This window comes from Xenopus tropicalis, chromosome 7, assembly GCF_000004195.4.
Source record: "Xenopus tropicalis strain Nigerian chromosome 7, UCB_Xtro_10.0, whole genome shotgun sequence".
Classification (NCBI taxonomy): domain Eukaryota; kingdom Metazoa; phylum Chordata; class Amphibia; order Anura; family Pipidae; genus Xenopus; species Xenopus tropicalis.
Window position 1 is genome coordinate 114218634 of NC_030683.2, and position 23220 is coordinate 114241853.

Genomic DNA, 23220 nt, shown 5'->3' on the forward strand with positions numbered 1-23220 from the left:
GCCTTGTGGCTACAATAAAAACAGCCGCTGAATGTAAACTATTGGCCTTGTATTGGAAGCAAAGTGTCTGTGCCAGGGTGCCACATGTACATGTAGATGCATTCTGCTTCCCTGCAGCTCATCCCCTGCTGTACAGGCCTACTAGGGACAGTTTCTCTGTGGAGAGGCCACAACTTTTCTCTATCTTTTTCTATGAATTATTATTCTGAAAACATATTTCTTTACTGGACGATCATATTCCTGCTCCAAAGGAAACAAGAGCCAAACACAATTATCTCCTTCATTTGTAGCCCGTGTTTTGTATCTAAATCGTGAAAAAATTACTAACATTGTCTTTTAAAAAGCTTTAAGGTCCCCATACATGGTAAGATCCGCTCGCAAGCGGATCTTCCCGCGATATCCCCACCTACGGGTGGGCGATATCGGGGAGCTTGAAGTTAAAAAAAAAATAATTCGAACGTTTGGCCCTGGGGCCAAACGACCAGATTATTTAGGCGGCAATGTAGCAGTCGGTTCGGGGACCGCATCAACGAGCTGATGCGGCCCCCGATCCGACTGAATTTTCTAACCTGGCCGATCGATATCTGGCCAATTTCAGGCCAGATATCGGTCGGCCAGCCCGCTCGTTTCTGCCCCTACACGGGCAGATAAGCTGCTGAGTCGGTCCAAGGGACCCATATCGGCAGCTATTATAGGCCCGTGTAGGGGCAGAAACGAGCGGGCTGGCCGACCGATATCTGGCCTGAAATTGGCCAGATATCAATCGGCCAGGTTAGAAAATACAGTCGGATCGGGGACCACATCGGCTCGTTGATGCGGTCCCCGAACCGACTGCCCCATTGCTGCTGTTAGAATTCGATTGTTTGGCCCCAGGGCCAAATGATCGAATTCACCTACATGTTACCCGATATCGCCCAGCCATAGGTGGGGATATCGGGTAAAGATGTCGCCAAGCGAGTGGATCTGCCCGTGTATGGGCAGCTTAAAGGTGGCCATACACGCACCGATAATATTGTACGAAACCTCGTTTCGTACGATATTCGGTGCGTGTATGGTATGTCGGCGAGTTGACCCATATTGCAGGAAGCTGCTGATATCAGCTGACTCACCGATCGGACCAGTTTGAAAATTTTGATTTAATCCTTTCTCCCCCCTAAAATGTGAAAAACACGTTCCCTGATGTTCACCTAAAACACTGGGATTATCTGAGAAAAAAAAATAAAAGCCCCCAGCTCTCATGGTACTGTTGTTGGCAACCAGGAAAAAATGTTTTTTTTTATTTGTTTTTATTAGGACAAGATGGGAAGAAAGACAATCACTTGTACTACAGATATCAACAGCGGAGACTTATGGCGGCGGGGGATTTCTCTGTGACAAGCAGCAGCCTGCGCAGACATCACATGACCCCAGGAGCTTACGTTTCAGCACGCACTACGCGCCCCTCCCTCATACCCCGTTACGTGCGGCGTCACTGCGCTTATCTAGCGTATAGGCGTTACATCTCATCTCGCGATATTTGGGACGGGACGCTGGGGAACTGGCCTGCCGGAGCGTACAAGCTACACATTCCGGGACTGCGGGCTGGGTTATGCGCGGCGGAACTGTTGGGCGGTATGACATTGGCCATTAGGAATGTCTTTTTATATGCTATGTTGTTGTTTTAAAGCGTCCTGGGGATTGGGTGTCGCTTCCCTGGAGAGTACCATCTGCACGTACTTAATGGGGGCCCCGGTGTGGGATTAGGCTCCGCCAGAGAGGGATTAAGCGAAATGGACATTGTGGCTCCGTGAGGCAAAATGGGTTCAACCCCTTTAGCTTCATGGGCACAGTCCTGCTAAATACTGTCAGATTTATCCTTTAAACTGCTTAGCTCCTGTCACAGAGTCAGCTGCTGGGGGATTCTGGGAGTTGTAGTTCAACAGCTGGAAGATAACCGGTTGGACCCCTAGTTTGGGGGTCACTTTTCCTTTTATTTACTTAGATTGTAAGCTCTATGGGGCAGGGACCTCCTTTCTGCTGTGTCTGATACCACAGGGCACTTAATCTCTGTGTATTTATACTTATTTATTGTATTTATTATAACACTTGTCCTCCCTGTGTGTAATTGTGTATATTGTAAGATTGTACAGCGCTGCGTACCCTTGTGGTGCCATAAAATGTCAATATGTATCTCAACAGCAGTTCTGTCAGGCTGTAGTTGCACAACACCAGTGGGGCAGCCAAATGAATGCTAAATAGTAGCACCCCCAGTGACAAAATACTCTATTGTAGGACAGTCATGCAGTTACCGGTCAGCCCCTCAGTGCCCCTGCTTGCAGGGTCTGTCACCCCAAACCAGGGATCCCCAACCTTTCCTACTCGTGAGCCACAGTCAAATATAAAAAGACTTGGGGAGCAACACAAGCACCATAAAAGTTCATGGAGGAGCCAAATAAGGGCTAAGATTGGCTATTAGGCCTCTATGCACCCTATCAGCTTACAGGGGGCTTTATTTGGTAGGAAATCTTGTTTTTATTCAACCAAAACTTGCCCCCAAGTCAGGAATTCAAAAATAACTCCCTGGTTTGGGGGCACTGAGAGCAACATCCAAGGGGTTGGGGAGCAACATGTTACCCCTGAGTCACTGGTTGGGGATCACCGGCCTAAACCCTATGGGAGATCTTTGCATTTATCGGAAGGAGCTCACACTCAGGGCAGCAGTTGTATAAAGGCTGGGGGGCTCCTGCACTATGTAGATTCTTCTGTTCAGGTGGGGGATGCAAACATTTTCCCATACTAGCTACAACTCAGTCATCAGTTCTAGTGGGTGCCAGCCCTTGTCCAAAATGCACTTGGTAAGTTGGAATGGTGAGTGTGTATGAACGCTTACATTGTAGCAGCTGGATTCAGATCTAGTTCTGTGAGTTTGGATAGTGCAGGAAACATGGGGTTAGTAGTGCTTTATTAGGACTCCCTGGTATGCCAATGCCTCGCAGCACCTTGGTTTGATTCCAGCCAGGACACTTCCACCTGTAAGGGGTATGTATGGTCTCTTTGTGTCCCCATGGGTTCCCTCTTATGGAACCACAGTGTATGGGAATAGTATAGTGACTTGGATTGTAAGCTTCACTGGAGCAGGGACTGATGGGATTCCTGTATAATCATTATAAAGCACTGCACTATGTGTTAGCAATATATATATATATATATATATATATATATATATATATATATATATATATATATATATATATATATATATATATATATATATATATATATATATATATATATATATATATATATCTAGATTTTATGAGTTTTCCTTTTGACTAATCAGATCAAAGGCCAAGCCATTATTTCCCATTCAGTAACTATGTCAGCAGGCCGTAACACGCCTTATGTTTAGTGGAGTTTGTGTGACTAATAACATGGCCAGAAAGTGTGCATGTATTAAAGAGTACGAAAAATTAAAATCACTGGGAGGTTTGACCAAGTATTGCTATGTGAGGGTACAGTTTTAGTTTATTGCTTCTTTTTATTACTTATCTTTCTGTTCCGTCCCCCTTCTATTTATATTTCTGTCTTTCATTCAAGCCACTACCTGGCTGCTAGGTTATATTGGACACTAGCAACCAGGTAGCAGCAATTTCAAACTGGAGAGCTGCTAAACAGAAAACTAAGTTACGGTATTAAAAAAAAAAAACTATCCCTTCCATTGCTGTAGGGAACTGCACTGATACACATGTGCCTGGTGTTAGTAAATGAGACTCAGTGTCTAGAATGTCATCCAGTAGTGGGTGTTTGTCCTCACCCAGATATTTACACACTATCATTAATGCCATGAAAGGGACAAATTCAGGATCAAGCTTCTTGCTTTGCATTAAATTGCCCTCTGGATTTCTTTTGCCTTTGTAAATGGAGTCCTAGAGGAGCGCTGGAAGGAGCAGGTGTGGTGGATCTCTCAGTTGGTTTATAATTAGCTAGAGCTAACGACAATGCGAAACGGGCTGGGTTTTATTTCAGGCATTCAAACCTCTAATTCTGCTTTTGTCAGTGAAAGGCAAATGGCAAATATTAAAGCAGATGTTTTATTGTGGGGTTTGCAGGGGGTAATTTTATTAGAATTGATATATGAAATCTAATCCAAATGGGGAATGGCTTCATATATTCATGGGGAGGGAACACATGGGTCTGTCGTTGGGCCAAAGTGGTGGTTCAGTTATGCACAAGGGACAGCCTCCTTGGGGAGCTCATTTACACACAGCTAGTAGCAGCTCATTGTCACAGCTACAAAAATACAGTGCTTTTCATTTGCTGATTGTGTCTACGTGTGTTTTAGCAGAAGCAAGTCTCAGTATTGTCTATGGTAGGGGATTTTCTAAGTAGCTTTTTTTTTTTTTTTTTCTCTAAGTAGCTTTTTGGGGGAAAAGGGAGAACAAACACCAAGCTACTAGTAGCAGCTACTTGTTGTGGCTACAAAAATAGATAATGCAGATCACTTACTGATATCTGTCTTTGTGTGTTTTAGCAGGGGCAATTCTCAGTATTGTCTATGGCAGGGTGTTTTCTGGAGTTTAGTAGCTGCTACTAGTAGTTCTGTGTGTCTTCACCCTAAAGGGTTGACAGCATCAGCAAATCTTATTGAGTGGGAAGGTCTGGTCATTTTTTCCCTAATTGCAAAGCAATACAAGCCCTTTTATAGGACACGTGATGGTTATGTCTGTATCAGTGCTGGTCGACCACAGTCTGGGGTGATTCCTTGGATTTTGTATGGATTAAACGGCTGCAAATGGTTTCATGTTTCTGTCTTTCTCCATGGTGAATGGGAGCAGTTATATCTTTTCAATACAGTGTAAAAAAATATAGGCCACCCTCTGAAAATGGGTCAGTGCTTATTGAGCACCATTGCTTTGTGCTTGCTAGTGATTCCACAAATCCAGATTTTTTGCAGATATCCCCAGAGGACACAACCTGTTTTGCTAATGTAATTCACTGGATAAAATATCCATTGTGAGTGTTTTTGCTGGTGGAATATGTGCTATGTTCTTGTTATGGCACCGATGTCCTATAAAGAGAGAGGGGTTCTTTTATTCCCACCATGTGCAATGATCCAGGTTTTTGTATATTTATTTCTCCTTTTTCTCTTACCTGTAGGAACAGCATGGTCGAAAGCCTGCACATACTATGGGTTCAAATCGCTTGACGGCCAGAGAACTTTGTGAGAATGATGACCTCGCGACGAGCCTGGTGCTTGACCCTTACCTGGGGTTTCGGACTCATAAAATGAATGTCAGGTGAGTTTCCAAAGAGAGAGGAAGAGACTGCATGATGAATTGAGATGGTTGTTATATTGTGTGACCTATTGGGTGATTAAGAGGTGTTCTAGCCCGGGAGTTTTCTGGCTTGGTGGGTAGATGGCAAAAATGTATTAGCCACTATTCTCTGGCAATAATCATCCTACCCACAATTCTAATTGCCGGTGATTCTTATAGAAATGAATAGGGAGCCTTTCTAAGGGATTTGTTGCCTGCCTGCTGAACAGGAAAACACTTGGGAGCCAGTGCTCCCAGTCACCCCATGTGCCATTACCTACGAGGAACAGTTCAGTGTAAAAATGAAACTGGCTAAAATAGTCTGTGCAAAATAAAAAAAAAATTCTAATATAGCCAGAACACTACTTACTTATTTACAGCTCTCAAAGCTGTTACCAGTCAGAAATATAACTGTTCAATTAGTTTGTGAGCACACAGGTCAGAATCAAATGCAAACCGGCTAAACAGTTTTGTCCCATATGGGCCCCCCCCCCCCTCAAGTCCCTGAGGTTAGGAAGCTGAAAGCAGGAAGTAGTGTTCTGGCCTTTATGTTGGACATCTGCCCACTCCAGCCCTTATAGATTAAATTTTTGACTAACCTACTATATTAGAAATATTTTTTTATTTTGCAGTCTATCTATTTACCCAGTTTTATTTTTACACTGAACTGTACCTTTACATACCAAGAAAGTCACTGAATATTCAGTTCAGAAACTCGTGACTGCTGCCAACCTTCAGTCCCCATGAGTGTCGGGTAAAATACTGGTGGATAAATAGTGCATGGAGTGTTTAACAAATGGTAGCAGCTTGTCACTCCCATAGCTAGCCCTGCATATGTCTACATGTCTACTGCTACTTGCTGCGATCCTTTCAGGTAAGCCAGCAGTGGGGTTGCTCCTAAAGTGCTAGTTAAAGCAGCATGCATTTCCCAGGAGCACCTGTAATTGTCAGAGTGTCACAGGGAGGTAAGGGTTTCTGTGCATATTCTATACCTAGGTAACTCGGTTTTTGCACTGAGAATCAGCAACCTTCTTTACTTTTATTGTGAATCATCTTTTTATCCTTGTCAACCCCAAAAATAATCTTTTTGCCCAATAAAAAAAAAACATAATTCCAAGCAACTTTCCAATGTAAATTTATTGAAAATTTGTAGTACATTAAAAGTTAGTAGTAAATGTAATTGCTATTGAAAGCAGCATTTACTGAGCTACTTTTTGAACAATGGTGCAAAGGTCAGTCTGCTCGAGCGAGTCAGGTCTGGCAGGCTGCTGCCTTGTGTTACATTGCTTCAAATGCTAGAGCCCCCAAGGCAGAGAATAGAAAAGGACAGACAAACACTACTTCTAATAGCAATTAAACAAAGAAGTCATTGCAAATTTGTAATGAATGTATATTGCGAAGTTGCTTAGAATTGTGTTTTTATGAGGCAAAAAATTCTATTTTGGGTTGACTTGTCCTTTAATAAATACGTACCAGACACATCCTGCTTTAAGTTGCAGTTTCCGAATAATTAAATAACTTTCCCTTGAGAACAAGGTTAAAGCAAGCAACAGTGTAAAAAGCATGTGTGGGGAATGAAACAATACCATCATGTACTTGTATCTGATATATATGTTCTGCCGCAGTGCCATGCCCACTATACGGAGGCAGCATCACCTGCGGGAGGCTCTGCAAACATTCCGTAAGAAAAAGGACCTGGAAGCTGCATATCACTCCCTAGCAGCAGGGGAATGGGCTCGTCATTACTTCCAAAGCCGGACCCGGCAACAGGAGAGTCTGCTAAAGACACATGTATGTATCCTGACTTATACAGTAGCGCCTCTCATCTGTTGAACCCACAATTCCCTTGTTTTCCTGAGTTATCTGCCTTTATCTATCAAGCTGTTTTAAGACGGTGTGTAATTTGTCTGCAGTTTATCTCAGCATATCAATCTCTGTACATGCTAAAAACCTAATTCCCAAATACTTAAAGCAGGGATCCCCAACCTTTTATACCTGAGAGCCACATTCAATTGGAAAACATTTTTGAGAGCAACACAATTATGAAAAAAGTTCCTGGGTGTGCCAATAAGAACTTAAATTGGCTATTCGGTAGCCCCTATGTTGACTGGCAGCCTACAGAAGCCTCTCTTTGGCAATTACACTGGATTTTTATGCAATCAAAGCTTGCCTCCTTACCAGAAATTCAAAAATAAACACCTGATTTGGGGACACTGGGAGCAACATCCAAGGGGTTGAGGAGCAACATGTTGCTCATGAGCCACTGGTTGGGGATCACTGACTTAAAGGGATTCTGTCATGATTTTTATGGTATAGTTTGTAGTTTTTTAGCTGTAATATTGGTGTGTAGGAGCCATCTCAGTGCATTGTGCCTGAGTCTGAGCTTTCAGAAGGAGCCAGCGCTACACATTAGAACTGCTTTCAGCTAATCTTTTGTTTCTCCTACTCCCATGTAACTGGAGGAGTCCCAAATAACTACGTATTACTTTTCAGTTGAGTTTGATTTTGTATGTGGTGAAATGTGCGCCTTTATTGACAGGACAGTGGTGTATTTGCCCAATAAAAGCCTGAGAAATGACCCGTTATACAAGTAATTGTACCTTATTAATGGGGCTTACATTTCCAGTTCCATAGCAATACGACAAGGAAGATTAATGCCTCCAACTTCCTTTTGCAGAGCTTCATATCTTTGTGATCTAGGTCAGTACAACACTGGCTCCCTATGCTCAAGATATTCTGCTGATCAGCACACTGTACTGCCTGCTGATGTGACCGGTGGGGGGGGGTGGGGTGCAGGCAAAGATTTGAATGAATAATCATACCAACAAGTAATGGGGAGGATTTGGATTGACATCTCGGCATTAAACATTTTATCCCTTTTAATTTGGATTTTTCTATCATTTAGCCTTGTCCGCATGTTTTTCAGATATTCCGATATCTCCGAATGTTTCTTCCAGAGAGTGGATTCATGATTCTCTCCTGTTGTCGGTACTCTCTAGAAACCAACGGAGCAAAAGTGGTCTCTACGAAGGCATGGTAAGATAAATGGGTTCCTAAGATGGCCATACACGCACCAATAAAATCTGATTCGTACAATTTTCATACCGTGTGTTGTCTCAGAATTCTCATCCTGATAATTTTTTTACCACGCCATTTGGTTGTTTAGTCAGACAGGTTAGAAGATTATGGTCGGTTAATGATAAAATCTGCGTGTGTATTGTGTATCTGGGGGACCTACAATGGGAGTCACTTTTGTAAGATTGGTACCTGCCAACTGCTTCATGTTCAGAAAATTCTCTTTATTTTTAGGGTTTTATTCTACAATTTCAGTCTAAGGGGCTGATTTACTAAGACACGATTTCGAATCCGAATTGGAAAAATTCCGATTGGAAACGAACATTTTGCGACTTTTTCGTATTTTTTGCGATTTTTTTCGGCGTCTTTACGATTTTTGCGTAAAAACGCGAGTTTTTCGTAGCCATTACGAAAGTTGCGCAAAGTCGCGATTTTTTCGTAGCGTTAACACTTGCGCGCAAAGTCGCGCCTTTTCCGTAGCGTTAAAACTTAAAAGGCGCGACGTTTCGCGCAAGTTTTAAAGCTACGAAAAAATCGCGACTTTGCGCAACTTTCGTAATGGCTACAAAAAACTCGTAAAGAAGCCGAAAAAATCGCAAAAAATCGCAAAATTACCGATCATTACGAAAAAAACGCAATTGGACGCATTCGGCCCGTTCGTGGGTTAGTAAATGTGCCCCTAAGTGTCCATTTTAGATCATTGCATATAAATGTACGATCAATATCCGAAGTGCCGCACCTTTTTTAGTATTTTGTAGAAACTGTCTGTTCGTGCGGGCGCAAGATCCAGTATAAAAGTTAATTCTGTTGAAGGTGCTTTGAAGGCAGTAAGGTTGTGCTAGGGTTACTTTTTTTCTAATGCATACCAAACGACAGTGTCTCAAATCCTTAGATATCTATATAGATAGTGATAGAAAGTGATGCAGGGGTAGAATCCCTTATCTGAAACCTTTTATCCAGACAGCTATGATTTATGGAAAGACCACCTCCTTTAGATTATTCACATTTTCTGTGTAATAATAAAACAGTACAGATACCAGGACCTGTTATCCAGAAAAAAGGAGTCTTTCCCTAATTTGCATCTCCATAACTTAAATCTACTAGAAAATATTTTCAACATTTATTATTATAACAGTTATTAAACCCAATAGGATTGTTTTGGCTCCAATAAGGGGTAATTATATCTTAGTTGGGATGAAGTACAGGTACTGTTTTATTATTACAGAGAAAAGGGAATCATTTAACCATTAAATAAACCCAATAGGGCTGTTCTGCCCCAATAAGGGGTAATTATATCTTAGTTGGGATCAAGTACAGGTACTTTTTTATTATTACAGAGAAAAGGGAATCATTTAACCATGAAATAAACCCAATAGGGCTGTTCTGCCCCAATAAGGGGTAATTATATCTTAGTTGGGATCAAGTACAGGTACTTTTTTATTATTACAGAGAAAAGGGAATCATTTAACCATGAAATAAACCCAATAGGACTGTTCTGCCCCCAATAAGGGGTAATTATATCTTAGTTGGGATCAAGTACAGGTACTGTTTTATTATTACAGAGAAAAGGGAATCATTTAACCATTAAATAAACCCAATAGGGCTGTTCTGCCCCCAATAAGGGGTAATTATATCTTCGTTGGGATCAAGTACAGGTACTGTTTTATTATTACAGAGAAAAGGAAATACTTTTTAAAAATTAGAATTATTTAATTAAAATGGAGTCTGTGGGAGGTGGACATCCCATAATTTGGAGCTTTCTGCATAATAGGCTTCCAGAGAACGAATCCCATATTTGTAGCCCATACTCAATGGTAACTAATCTGCATGAATCCATATTATTGGCACAACAATTAGTTTTAAGTTAACTTTTAGTATGTTTATAGAATGACCTATTCCTAGCAACTTTCAGTTGGTTTCATTAATTATTTTTAATAGTTTTTGAATTATTTGTCTTTCTGTTCTGTCTCTTTTCAGCTTACAAATAGGGGTCGCTGACCAAATAAAACTATTGCTCTGTGAGGCTACAATTTTATTGTTACTTCTTATTCCTTATGTTTCTATGCAGGCCCTATGTTATTCATACTCCCATCTTTTATTTAAACTAGGGATGCAACGAACCCGCTTTTTTGGGTTCAGCAGAAACTCCGAACCCACCCAGCAGGATTCGACCGAACCTTATTACAATATGCTGATTAGGATTGGAAGGGGTTAAAAATCTTTTTTCACTGCCCATTTAACCCTTTCTGAATTTTAATTAGCATATGCTAATACGCAGATCCGGCCGAAACGAAATCCTTAAAAAACCACCGGGATTTTGCTGAATCCCGGATTCGATGCATCCCTAGTTTAAACCACTGCCTAGTTGCTAGGGTTAATAAGACTCTAGCAACCAGATAGCTGCTAAAATACCAAATACCGCTGAACAAAAAGCTAACTGAAAAACCATAACAATTAGACAATGAAGACCAATTGCAAATTCTCTCAGAATATCAATGTCTGCAACATATTAAAAGCTAATTTAAAGGTGAACTACCCCTTTAATTGTTAATTAAGGCTGGTAGTCCTCTAACCCTTTCCTCGTGTGTTGAACTGATGGATGCTGAGATATGAATTCTTTCTGCTTTCTGTGGTAGGAACAGAGAGCAAAGGATTGGGAATGGTCTGAGGGTCAGGCTATCATGGTTCCCTCTCAATCTGAGGAATATAAATGTATGTATTGGCAGTTCAGTATGCTAACAAGTACCACAAGTGACTGGTATAAAACGGTCTGAATGGTAAAAGGGCCGTGTATGACTGCTATAGTGGCCGCTGCACACAGCTTTGTGCCTTTAGGTTTTCATCTCTAAGCATAATGGCACATGTGATTTGCTTGGAATTTGTCTTTGCCTTCAAACCCCTTGGGGGAATGTATAAGAAACGGCAGTGGATCATGTTTCACAATAATCAGTGGGAATCTCCTTGGTGCCGAGCGCACAATTAGCCCATAAAAACATCCCCACCCTTATTTTTAGCTGATAATGACTTTCCTGTGCCGTACTCACAGCTGCAGAGACAAAGGCACCCTGAGATCATTGCAAGGTGTGAACCTTTGTCTTCTTCTGCCCTTTGTATTCTCTAGCATGTGTCTGTTGGTATTTTAGGTGCAAGAATGAAAAGATTGAGCTCCTGGTGGGGTGCATCGCTGAACTAAGCAAAGCAGACGAGACCCTGCTCCGTTTTGGAGATAATGATTTTAGCGTCATGTACTCCACTCGGAAAAAGTGTGCACAGCTCTGGCTAGGGCCGGCTGCCTTCATCAACCACGGTAAGTCAATTGGATTGTCTTCTCCATTTTAATTAAGGTAAATATGATGTATAAGTGGCTGTCATTTAATGATCATATTTATAAGTAGCCATTCAGGGGAATGGTCCTTGCTTCTCTGTGCAATTTTATCCTTTATAGCAGGGGTCCCCAACCTTTCTGTGAGCAACATTTAAATGTAAAAAAGAGTTTGGGAACAAAACAAGTATGAAAAATGTCCTAGGGGTGCACAATACGGTCTGTGGCTATTTGGTAGCCCCTATGTGCACTGGCAGCCTACAGGAGGTTGTTTGGCAGTACATCTGGTTTTTATGCAACCAAAACTTGCTAGAATTTTTAAAAATAAGCACCTGCTTTGAGGCCACTGGGGGCAACATGTTACTCCTGAGCCACTGGTTGGGGAACACTGCTTTATAGGAATGAGAGAACAGTGCCATCAGGTGGTTATAAGTGGTGTTGCTCTGCTAAAGACTTTAATACAAGCAAGCAATTGAACTTACTGTAAGATAGCTGAGCATAGTCTTCTATTGATGAGAGATTAATAAGCGAACGTAATATAATTGGTTATATATTCTAAATATGTTGTACAGGTATGGGATCTGTTATCTTGAAACCCATTATCCAGAAAGCTCCAAATTATGGGAAGACTTTATTAGAGTCTCCATTTTATACAAATCTAATTTAAAAAAAAAAAAAATATTCCCTTTTCTCTGTAATAATAAAACAGTACCTGTACTTGATCCCAACTAAGATATAATTATCCCTTATTGGGGGCAGAACAGTCCTATTGGGTTTATTTCTTGGTTAAATGATTCCCTTTTCTCTGTAATAATAAAACAGTACCTGTACTTGATCCCAACTAAGATATAATTACCCCTTATTGGGGGCAGAACAGCCCTATTGGGTTTATTTCATGGTAAAATGATTCCCTTTTCTCTGTAATAATAAAACAGTACCTTGTTCTTGATCCCAACTTAAATATAATTGATCCTTATTGGGGGAAAAACAATCCTTTTGGGTTTATTTAGTATTTTATATAAGACTAAAAGTATGGCGATTCAAATTACAGAAAGACCCTTTATCTGAAAAACCCCAGGTCCCAAACATTCTGGATAGCAGGTCCCTTACCTGTACCAAATTAGTGCCCTTTTTATCTCTTCTTTCATAATAGTTGATATGAATTTGTGGCCATTCTAAAATGTTGCCTTTTTCTTCCCCACGCTGTGTTTGGGAATGCTGCTCGACACGGATACTTTAAGACTGTCGGCCAAACTGCAAGGTAGGTGCTCTCCATTTTGCGTGTCTTTGCTGTGTTTATGCATTACATAAATCATTTTCCCACTTTTGTGCAAGCTGTATTTCATACATGTTAGGGGACTTTCATGTGTCGCATTTTGGTCCCAGTTGAATGGTTGATAATCAAATGTTCTATTAAGGATATAAAACAGACTAGCTGTTAGTCTTAGAATAGTTTTAGAATATTAGAATTAATTTCATGTCACAACACCTGATCAGCCCTTTGGGGCTTAGAGCAATGATCGTGAAACTTTCAGTTTAAGCATCCCATTGGTCAGGGTACCACCAGCACATGAAATGGGTACAGATATAGGAAACTATCGGTGCATCGGTTTTAGTTCTAGAACCGCAAATTCATATTCACCCCAGATCTCACTTGGACTGACCTTTTTGGTTGTGTCTAAAAAAAAAAAAAAATTAATTAACAAATTAATAAACAAATGCCCGTTCTTCTCAGATTCCACCCTAACTGGCCTTCAGTCTAATCCCCTCATCAGTCACTGCCCTCATCCACTAGAGTCAGTTCCACAGTTTGGGAACCATTAGAGGAACATAATGCTCTAGGTCTATCTCGCTAGGTTCTTCCATTTGGAAAAATTATTATTCATTTATTTTAACAAAGGGTCTAAAATGTTTCACTTCTTTTAAATAAGCCACAGTTTCCCATCTGCAGTTAGTTAGCTTGTGTTTTACTTCCCTCTGTGGCTGATTGTGGGCTTAAATATGTCTGTGTCACACTTATAGTTAACGAAAGCTGTTGACCATGGTATAACAATTATTTTATATTATGTATAACCAATTTGCCCCTCCCCTGTACAGTTTGTACCAACAGAGGGAAACACCGCTTGTGTAAAGGTTCTCAGGGAAATCAAATCAGGCGAAGAGATCACATGCTTCTATGGAGACAGCTTTTTTGGAGAGAAAAATGAATTGTGTGAATGTTGCACTTGTGAAAGGTGAGAATTTTGTAAATATGCAATGCTTTTTGTTTTGAAGGACTTCACTGGCAGCCATTATGGCATCTCCCACATTTATACATTTATTATTATTTATCAAGCTCCAACGTACAGAACTGTACATGGGGTACAAGATTGTCACACAGACGAACCAATGCATTCAGGGTATTATGGGCCCTGCCGTAAGGGCTTATAATATAAGGGGGGCAGGCAGAAGTGAGACACGAGGTTGGAAAAAAATTAAGTGCATGATTGTTAAAAGGGAAATGAACAGTTGTGTGTAAAGGCTGATATGTTATTGTACACAATGTAATGCAACCCCACCCATTACCTTTTTCCATTGTGAAGCAATGGGCCCTCTGAGTTCAAGTCACAATGGAACAAGGTAAATGTGGGGTTGCATTACACTGGGGATGTAAGGAAACTACAATGGGGGGTTTCATGGTTTTATTACCTGTGAAGTGTGTGTGTGTGTATCAAACCCCGCACCACAACTGCACATGTTGTTCTGTAAGATAAGGAGCAGCTTATTATTTTCTATATTGTGTGTATAAGTGTTTTCCAATTTAGCTTTTAGTTCAGTAGCTCTTCAGTTTGGAATTTCATCAGCTGCCTGGTGTTTCTATGGTCTAGCTTATCTTCGCAACCAGACAGTCGTTTGAATGAGAGTCTGAAATATTAATAGGAGAGGCCCTTAATAGAAAGATAAGGTATAAAAGAAATTATAAAATTGTAAGCTCACTGAGCAGTAGTTGGAAAGATACAGAAGGGGAGGCAGATAATTGAAAAAACTATAAAGAATAATACAAAAAGAAAAAGCTGCTCACATGAACCAGGAAGTTAGAATAGTACTAACAGAAACCATACATAAATAAATAAATGGCATTAAACCCCTTGACAAGGGGATATATTGTGCCTATTAATTTCCTCTCCATCAACTTGTACTTTTTAGCACTTTCTTTAAAATTGTATTTTTCTCTCCTTCCATTTCCATCCTCTCCTCTATCCCTCTGTCTTTATGTTCTTTAGAAAAGGGGAGGGTGCTTTTAAGCAGCAAAAAACAGAGCAGACCGTATCTACCTCATTAGAAAAATACCAGCTCCGTGAGACAGACGGCCGCTTAAATCGGCTGAGTGAGAGCGCCTGCAAGCAATCCCAGCAAGTGACTGCAAGGAGAAAGAAGGATCCACCGGGTGAGTTATCGGGATTTCCCTCTATAGGTAAAGTGGTCACTTTCTTCAGCCAAGGTGCAGTAGCTTGTTATCCACTGAATGTGACAACAAGAGCTTCTCCAGGCCTGTTCTGTATCTCTGATAAATGCTGTCTGGGCCAGGTCCAATCAGTATTGTGGATTTCAGGTGCGCTTACTGTTATCTCCAGGGGATCCAGGTACAGGTGCTCCAGGCCTGTAGCAGAGGGAGTTGCATAGAAACACAGGTGCAGTCTGTCACCAAACTGAACCAAATAGTGGAGATCCGGAGCTTTACATTAAAAAATCAATTGTATTTTACATATAAATATAAAACAAAAAGGCCCAATGCATTTCGTGTCACCCAATAAGGTGGGAGGAGCTTACAGTAAAGACCAATCTGTTTAAATTCCACAAACCTTAATTGGCTCAAAATATACATTGGCAGTATGTACATAAATGACACCTTTATATACGCTGTATGTGAACATTAGTATTATCTAAAAATACATACAGTATAAAATAGGAATCATACGTAACATGAAATATCAAACTCAGAGTTTAGGCCATTTGGCTGCCAAAAACCTAAGTAAAAAAAATCTACCTGGCTTCCTTCTTTTGAGAGTTCAGGGATTATATTTTCTCTTTATATTTTGAATGAATTTCCCTATAGCTATTATGTTTAGGAAAGAAAGGGTTCTGTTATTGCATTCGGTAAAGTGTTTTATGACAGCCGTACGGCTATTTTTACTGACAGTGTTTAACACCACATGTTCTCTAATTCTTTCTTTTGTTTACGGCTGGTTTGTCCATTTGACATTTGCCGCATTTGTTCTGAAAGGTGACAGTGTCCTTTCCACTTATTGTGTAGGATCATGGCTGGTTACTTAATGGCAACACCTTTATTATCTGACATTTTGCAACCATGCTTAAGAAACAGTAACACCAAAAAAATGAAAGTGTTTTGAAGTAATTAAAATATAATGTGCTATTGCCCTCTACTGGTAAAACTGGTGTGTTTGCCTTTAGAAAGGCTACTATAGTTTGTATAAACAAAGCTGCTGTGTAGCCAGGGGGGCAGCCATTCCTGCACTGGTACAGCTGGGGTGTTTGCTACAGAAACCCTACTATAGTTTATATAAATACCCTGCCATGTAGCCATGGGGGCAGCCATTTCAGGCTATTTATATAAACTATAGTAGGGTTTCTGTAGCAAACACCCCAGCTGTACCAGTGCAGGAATGGCTGCCCCCGGGGCTACACAGCAGGGTATTTATATAAACTATAGTAGTGTTTCTGTAGCAAACACCCCAGCTGTACCAGTGCAGGAATGGCTGCCCCCGGGGCTACACAGCAGGGTATTTATATAAACTATAGTAGGGTTTCTGTAGCAAACACCCCAGCTGTACCAGTGCAGGATATGGCTGCCCCCGGGGCTACAGAGCGGGGTATTTATATAAACTATAGTAGGGTTTCTGTAGCAAACACCCCCGCTGTACCAGTGCAGGATATGGCTAACAACGTGGTGTAGTTCAACATGTATCTGCCACTGCTGTTCCCTCTGATCTGCGTGAAGGAATTAGTGGGAATATTGTCTGCCACATTCCCTCTGGGCATCAAGCTGTTGCATTTTGTAATGCCAGATATAGCATCTTTTTGAAATATTTGTTTGGGTTTCATGCGTTTAGTCTTTTTTAAAGGGCAACTTGTGCCTTTGATCCATATGAGTAAGTTTGAGATGAGTAAACTTTTTGTTAATTGTTTTAATTTAACATTTTATCTGCTCCTTATAAGAAAAGTCCTCCATCTCCCTTGTAAATCACAAGTATTGGCGGAATGCATGTGTTTGCATATACTGCCCCTTTGAATCAGCCTGAGGAACATTAAGCATCTCTCATGTTTATTTTGTTTATATATGTTTTGGTAGGTTCAAGAGTCCGGCTATCACTCAGACTGAAAAGGATCCCAGCAAGCCGCAGGAAGAGAGCTTTCTATCGGAGACTCAGGACTCTGGCTTCATCCCGCTATTTTTATTCATCCCGCCTAGTGAAGCACATTCCCTCTAAGCCTGTGAAGATTGCACTGCCCCAGGGGACTGTCTTAAGGGACGTGCGTATCATTCTGCATAACTGCAAAAAATGTAATATGGCCTCCCATCCTAAACACCAGCATGATGGGCAATGCTGCAAGCTAGGAAAAGAGCCTTTGGTGTCGCTTCGCCGGGAAGACCTCAGCCCTGAAAAACTAAAATTCCGATTAAGCTGCCACGGAGGTTCATGCTCTCCTACCATCCAGACTGCTAATATAGAGTGCAATGCCAAAGATTGTCCTTTGCCCGAAGCAGAAAAGGCCAGCGCGGAACAGGTCACGTCAGCCGAAGTGTGTGAGCACTTGTCTTTCTCCCCCGTGCCGAGTCTCAGTGGAGATGACCACTCTTTCTATGAGCCCGAAATCCCTGCTTCATTGCTGGGGCCTGACAGTCCATCTGCTGAACCCTTAGTAAAAGAACCCTTGTCCAGTGTATGTCCTCCTCCTACTGTGTATCCTCATAATAATAATAATGGCGACATAATGTCAGCGTTGCATCATCAAGCACTAAAACAGTTTGGGATAACGCATTATATTAAAGTTGGTTTAAGTAAAGATGTAAGATCTTTGGAAAAATCTGGAAAGAATCCAGCAGATAGCAGTTCCTTGGCAGCAGAGCCCAGTGATAATTGTATACATTCTCAGCACCCTGTTACATCAGATGACCGCCTAGCGGGTAATTTGACTGATGAAACACAGGGTAACCCAGTAAGTTCCCCTGCAAAGACACAGAGATGCGAAGCCTTAAATGGGTCACTGGCACCTAAACTTTTCTCTTTAAGATCCAGACCAGTATCGTTTAAAGCAAGCGAGACTTCAGATAATAAGATCACCCTATTCAAAAGAAGTAGTAGTAGTTCGGCAAAGCCAGGGGTCCAATATGTAAAACTGAACGGACATGTAAAGTTGACAGGTCAGCTTGTTCCTAGTGAACCCCATGCACCAAATGCGGCTAGAGCCAGGCCCCTGGCCGACACAATGCGTTCTGACCCCAAATTGTTGCTAAAGCCATACGTAGAGTTGGGACTCAACAACAACTTAAAGAGACACTCGGTCACCGGGCTCCCCCCTAGCGCGGTTTTAACAGAAGAAGCCTTTAACAAATTGCACAGCTCGCCGGCGTCTAAACAACTGGCGGAAGGCGCAAAGAAAAAAGTGGCATTTAATCCATTCACTCCCTCCAAGAGACTGCGGCTCGTGGTCAGCCACGGTTCCATTGCTCTTGACATTGCATCCACATCGAGCGAAGAAACCGCTTAAGAAGACCAAGGAGTTCCTTGACCAAATCTGTAAATGTTAGTGAGACATTGGATAGGGTTGTTAGTAGGGTCTGGATAGGAAGTTGCTTGTCACATGTTTCTGTTTGGGTGCTACTGTTCCTTCTCCCGCCCTTCCTCGCCTTTCATACGACTTCTGATATCGTAACTTGGCTGCGTCGGGGTGTTTTTGTTTTTTTAAAACATTCACGTGCCAGTTTGCCTTAGTCTCCAGTCCTGTCTGTACATGTCCTCAAACAGAAACCTGTTGTCTTTAGAGATGTTCATTTTTCTTTCTCCCTTTGAGTCTCTACCTGTGTTGGAATTTTTTTTTTCCTCCAAGTTTTTTATGGTGCTATGCGAATAAGCACATCCTATTGGATGTGAAGAACACTTGAAACCTCGATATCATTCATGACCAATCATCTCTATTTGTGTAAGGCAGAACGTAATGAATGCAAGAAGATAAACTCGCAATGTGAAGTAAAGCCTTAAGCTTGTTGGATTTATTATTATTAGCCCTGTTCCAATAAAGAGGGCAAGTGGACCCATAATTCCATGAGAAGGTGCTGACAAATAATGTTTTGAGATACCAGTCATTCTCTAAACTGCTCCCCCTGCCCCCTTTTTCCCAGAAGAAAGTGCAAAATAGCTGGACCCAAAGTGCTCATGGTTCCCCCTATGGAGCCATCTTTGCTCCTTGTATGGTTGGCAAAAGGTAAAACTGTTGATCCCAACGTATGACAGTACATTGTGCCCGCCCCAAGCATTCCCACCCCCCCAGAGGCTTGTCACACTTTATTTTATGACATCATAGTAAGGTATGGGTAAGTCAGATGGTAAATAGAATAACTGGCCCACTGCATGATAAAGTTGGGCAGCCCCTAATATCTGGCCTACACTTACGTTTGTGCACAATCCTAAACCAGACTTGCTGGAAAGGAGAATAAAGCGACTATACTGGGTTTTATTTACGTAGCTTTGTGTTTGGTTTTTTCCCCACTGAGTCCATTATTTGTTATTTTTTGTTTTTCAACTACAAAATATTATTTGCCCCCTTTATTGCAGTTCTAGTCCTGTGTATGGTCGGCCTTTAGTGCCAGATGATGTGATGATCTAGCGGAATGGATCAGTTTGTAGGTAGGAAAGACTGAATGATGGAATGCTGCACTCAGTAAGGAGAATAAGCAGCTCATTAGTGTCTCTTTTTTTAAAATCTTTCCTATTTCAGTACGATATTTAATAAAACATTTTAAAGTAACTGAGTGAGTTTTCTTGTTAACTGTTTGTGAAGCAATCTGATTGGCTGTTGTGTTGGACGGGGACAGGTAGGTGTGGAGAGTCAGAAGTTTTCTGACCTGAACCCGCCATTCTCAACCCAAGCCTGACCTGGCCCAAGATTGAGAAGGGAATTTTTATTGTAGCCTCCTTAATCTTCTCATTGGTGTAGAAGTCCAACCTTTAACCAAAAATAATACAGTAGAAATACAGGTATGGGATCCCTTATCCGGAAACCCGTTATCCAGAAAGCTCCGAATTACGGAAAGCCTGTCTCCCATAGACTCCATTTTAATCAAATAATTCAGAGTTTTAAAACTGATTTCCTTTTTCTCTGTAGAAATAAAACAGAACCTTGTAATTGATCCCAACTAAGATATAAATAATACTTATTGGATGCAAAACAATCCTATTGGGTTTAATTAATGTTTTATTAATTTTTTAGTAGACTTAAGGTATGGAGATCCAAATTACAGAAAGACCCCTTATCCGGAATACCCTTGGTCCCGAGCATTCTGGATAATGGGTCCTCTACCTGTACAAGGAAGCGATATATAGTGTAGTATGGATACAAAATATTTTGGATGGAATTATCAAGCCACTGAACCAAATAAAGTGACAATATACGTCAATAAATGATGCAAGCTCATGATTTTAATGTAATAATCTGGTTTGGAACAGTTCCCTAAGCCCCGCCCCCTGTTCCCCTGCTGATCTGGCTGGCTACTTTGAGACTCAAATAAAATGTTACAGTAATCACCTGTCCCTCAGCCTGCCTTCAGCCTGCACCCTCCCAATCCCACAATCCCCTGCACACATGATGTCAATAAGGAAAGGAACATCACAGTGCAATGCATTGTGGGTTCTGTAGTTCCTGCATGCTGCCTGTAAGCTGTGGGAAAGTTGTTACAATGTGTAACATGTTTAGTCCCTCCTCCTTAGCAGGCTGAACGCTGGAAATGGCAAATGTGTCTGATCTGCACACTTGTGCTAATTTTGGAGAATCCGGTGCAATTGCATCAAGAATGCGTCGCCCCCTTGTGCCTCCGTACTGCTGGGGATTCGGGGGAAAACGCTGCATTGTGCGGGGGAAAAAATAATTTGAAATTGCACTTTGCTTGTGGAAGTACATGAACCCTAATGAGTAATGTTTCCCCCGTATGCAGCTCCAGCCGTATATACTGAGCACTACTTACATACAGGGGTCCATTCCAATAGGGACAGACTCAGCAGTGAAGCTGAATGAGTAACGGCAAACAGATTTCTGTCCCAGAAGCCCCCATGGTGCTGGAATTCTGGAAACACTATTTAAGAACAGCTGGAGGGACAGACTGCAAATCTGTCATTTTGTACTCCCATTAAATGGGGCCCCAGACCATCATGCATTGCTAGAGCCCCCTAATCCTTTACCCCCTGCCCTTGTTTTTTTAACTATTTTTCACCTGAATGTCCTCCTCTTTTGCTTTTGCTCCGTAACCCCTTAGTACAAGTCAATCCGGGGACTGGTCTGATTGCCATCTTGGAGTCAGGAAGGAAGTTAGAGAGGCTTCAGATGGGGTTTTGCCTTCCTCTGGATCAGGGGTCCTCAAACTTCTTTACCAAGGGACCCCTCAGACTGTTGGGGGGACCGGACCATCACCCCCACCCTACCCGTCAAACTATGGCCCACTCCTGCATTCTCTTCCAGCACCACGTTCTGTCCTTCCACGCCCGTCCTGAGTCTTACCTCTGCCCGCTGAGTCCTCCCTCTCCCCCCTCCCACTCAATGCTTAGTCCTCGCGATGTCTGTCCTCTCAGCTCCCCTGTCCCACTCCCCGCTGAGTCCTCTCTCTCCCCCCTCCCACTCAATGCTTAGTCCTCACGATGTCTGTCCCCTCAGCTCTCCTGTCCCACTCCCCTCTGAGTCCTCCCACTCAATGTAAGCTTAGTCTTTGCGCCGTCTGTCCTCTCAGCTCCCCCATCCCACTCCCCGCTGAGTCCTCTCTCTCCCCCCTCCCACTCAATGCTTAGTCCTCGCGATGTCTGTCCCCTCAGCTCTCCTGTCCCACTCCCCTCTGAGTCCTCCCACTCAATGTAAGCTTAGTCTTTGCGCCGTCTGTCCTCTCAGCTCCCCCGTCCCACTCCCCGCTGAGTCCTCCCTCTCCCCCCTCCCACTCAATGCTTAGTCCTCACGCTGTCTGTCCTCTCAGCTCCCCCATCCCACTCCCCGCTGAGTCCTCTCTCTCCCCCCTCCCACTCAATGCTTAGTCCTCGCGACGTCTGTCCTCTCAGCTCCCCCATCCCACTCCCCGCTGAGTCCTCTCTCTCCGCTGCCAGAGGCAGTTAGGCAGGTTATACATAGACATAAAAAGTTGAACTTTATGGGCGTGTGTCTTTTTCAGCCGAACTTATGTTACAAAAACAAAGCTGCTGTGTAGCCATGGGGGCAGCCATTCCATCTGCTATGTAACCTGTGCCTTTTCTTTTTTTTCAATATGAATAGCAACTACCATGGCTACACAGCAGCTTTGTTTATATAAACTATAGTAGGGCTTCTGAAGCCAACACAAGTGCTGGTCAACGGTACATTATATATTAATTGTTTTGATACACTTTCATACAAATCCTGGTGATGCTGGGAGGTGCAGCCAGCAACATCTGGAGAGTCTCTGGCCTGTGCCTGTTGCAATGCATAATATCACTGTATCGGCACCATTACAGTATTCTCCAGTACTAGAACATTATATCCGCCCTTTAGACCAATTTGGCAGCTTATCGGCCCGTGTATGGGCATGAACGTCGGGCCCCCCTGAAATCAGCCAGATCTCAATCAAACAGGTTTGATTTTTCCGTCAGATCGGGGGTGTGCATTGTCTCATTGATGCGGTCCCCAAACCAATGGCACGTATAACCTCTGTTCTAATTTGATTCATTCTAATTAGCCGATATCGCCCTTCCGTACATGGCGATATGGGGAGAAGGTCGCCAAGCGAGCGGTTCTTACTGCCACATTTAGTCTGGTTTCTAAGTGATCTCTTTGTTACAGGTTTCGTTACTGGAGCCAAACTGTGAAGGGCTTGTGCCAAAATATTACTCTGCATATTGACCGATACCCGGCAGGTCCTGCAGGTCCAGATTGCTCTGAATTTATTATTTGATAAAAGAAGTCCTTAATTATATTAAAATGGAGCTGAGCCACAAAGCTATTAGCGATATCAGCATGAATCCATATTTATCACGTCCTTGTATGACATCTAACCTACAGTGTATTCCTTCCCTATAATACATAACAATTGGCATTATCTGTTAGCCAACGGCTGGGAAGGTAAATACAAAAGCCTGTATGGAGTGCCAGAACCGCACCTTTCATCACAGGCCAATTACACCGACTGTTATCAAACAGCAGGCTTTCTAGATACAAATCTTTTTATAACCGTTAAACAGTATATTCCTATCAGCATAAATAGGGAAACTGATGCCAATGTAGATATGCTTCTAATTTGTA

The 23220-nt window shown here is 42.1% G+C and overlaps 1 protein-coding gene across 3 annotated transcripts; it reads left to right on the top strand.

Moving 5' to 3' along the window:
- Nucleotides 1-1457: 1457 nt before the first annotated feature.
- kmt5c (lysine (K)-specific methyltransferase 5C) lies at nt 1458-19958 on the top strand. 3 transcript variants are annotated; one of them, XM_031904832.1, is made up of 9 exons: nt 1458-1630; nt 5137-5276; nt 6920-7085; nt 8221-8330; nt 11513-11676; nt 12933-12952; nt 13789-13925; nt 14955-15118; nt 17042-19958. In XM_031904832.1, exons 2-9 carry the CDS (start codon nt 5167-5169, stop codon nt 18460-18462), a joined length of 2292 nt encoding a protein of 763 aa, XP_031760692.1. In that variant the 5' UTR covers nt 1458-1630; nt 5137-5166; the 3' UTR covers nt 18463-19958. The 3 variants fall into 3 exon arrangements, with proteins under 3 accessions (XP_031760692.1, XP_012821557.1, NP_001120591.1); XM_012966103.3 differs by having other exon boundaries at nt 1458-1611; NM_001127119.1 differs by having other exon boundaries at nt 1532-1611; nt 14955-15145; nt 17042-19428.
- The last annotated feature ends 3262 nt before the right edge of the window (nt 19959-23220 follow it).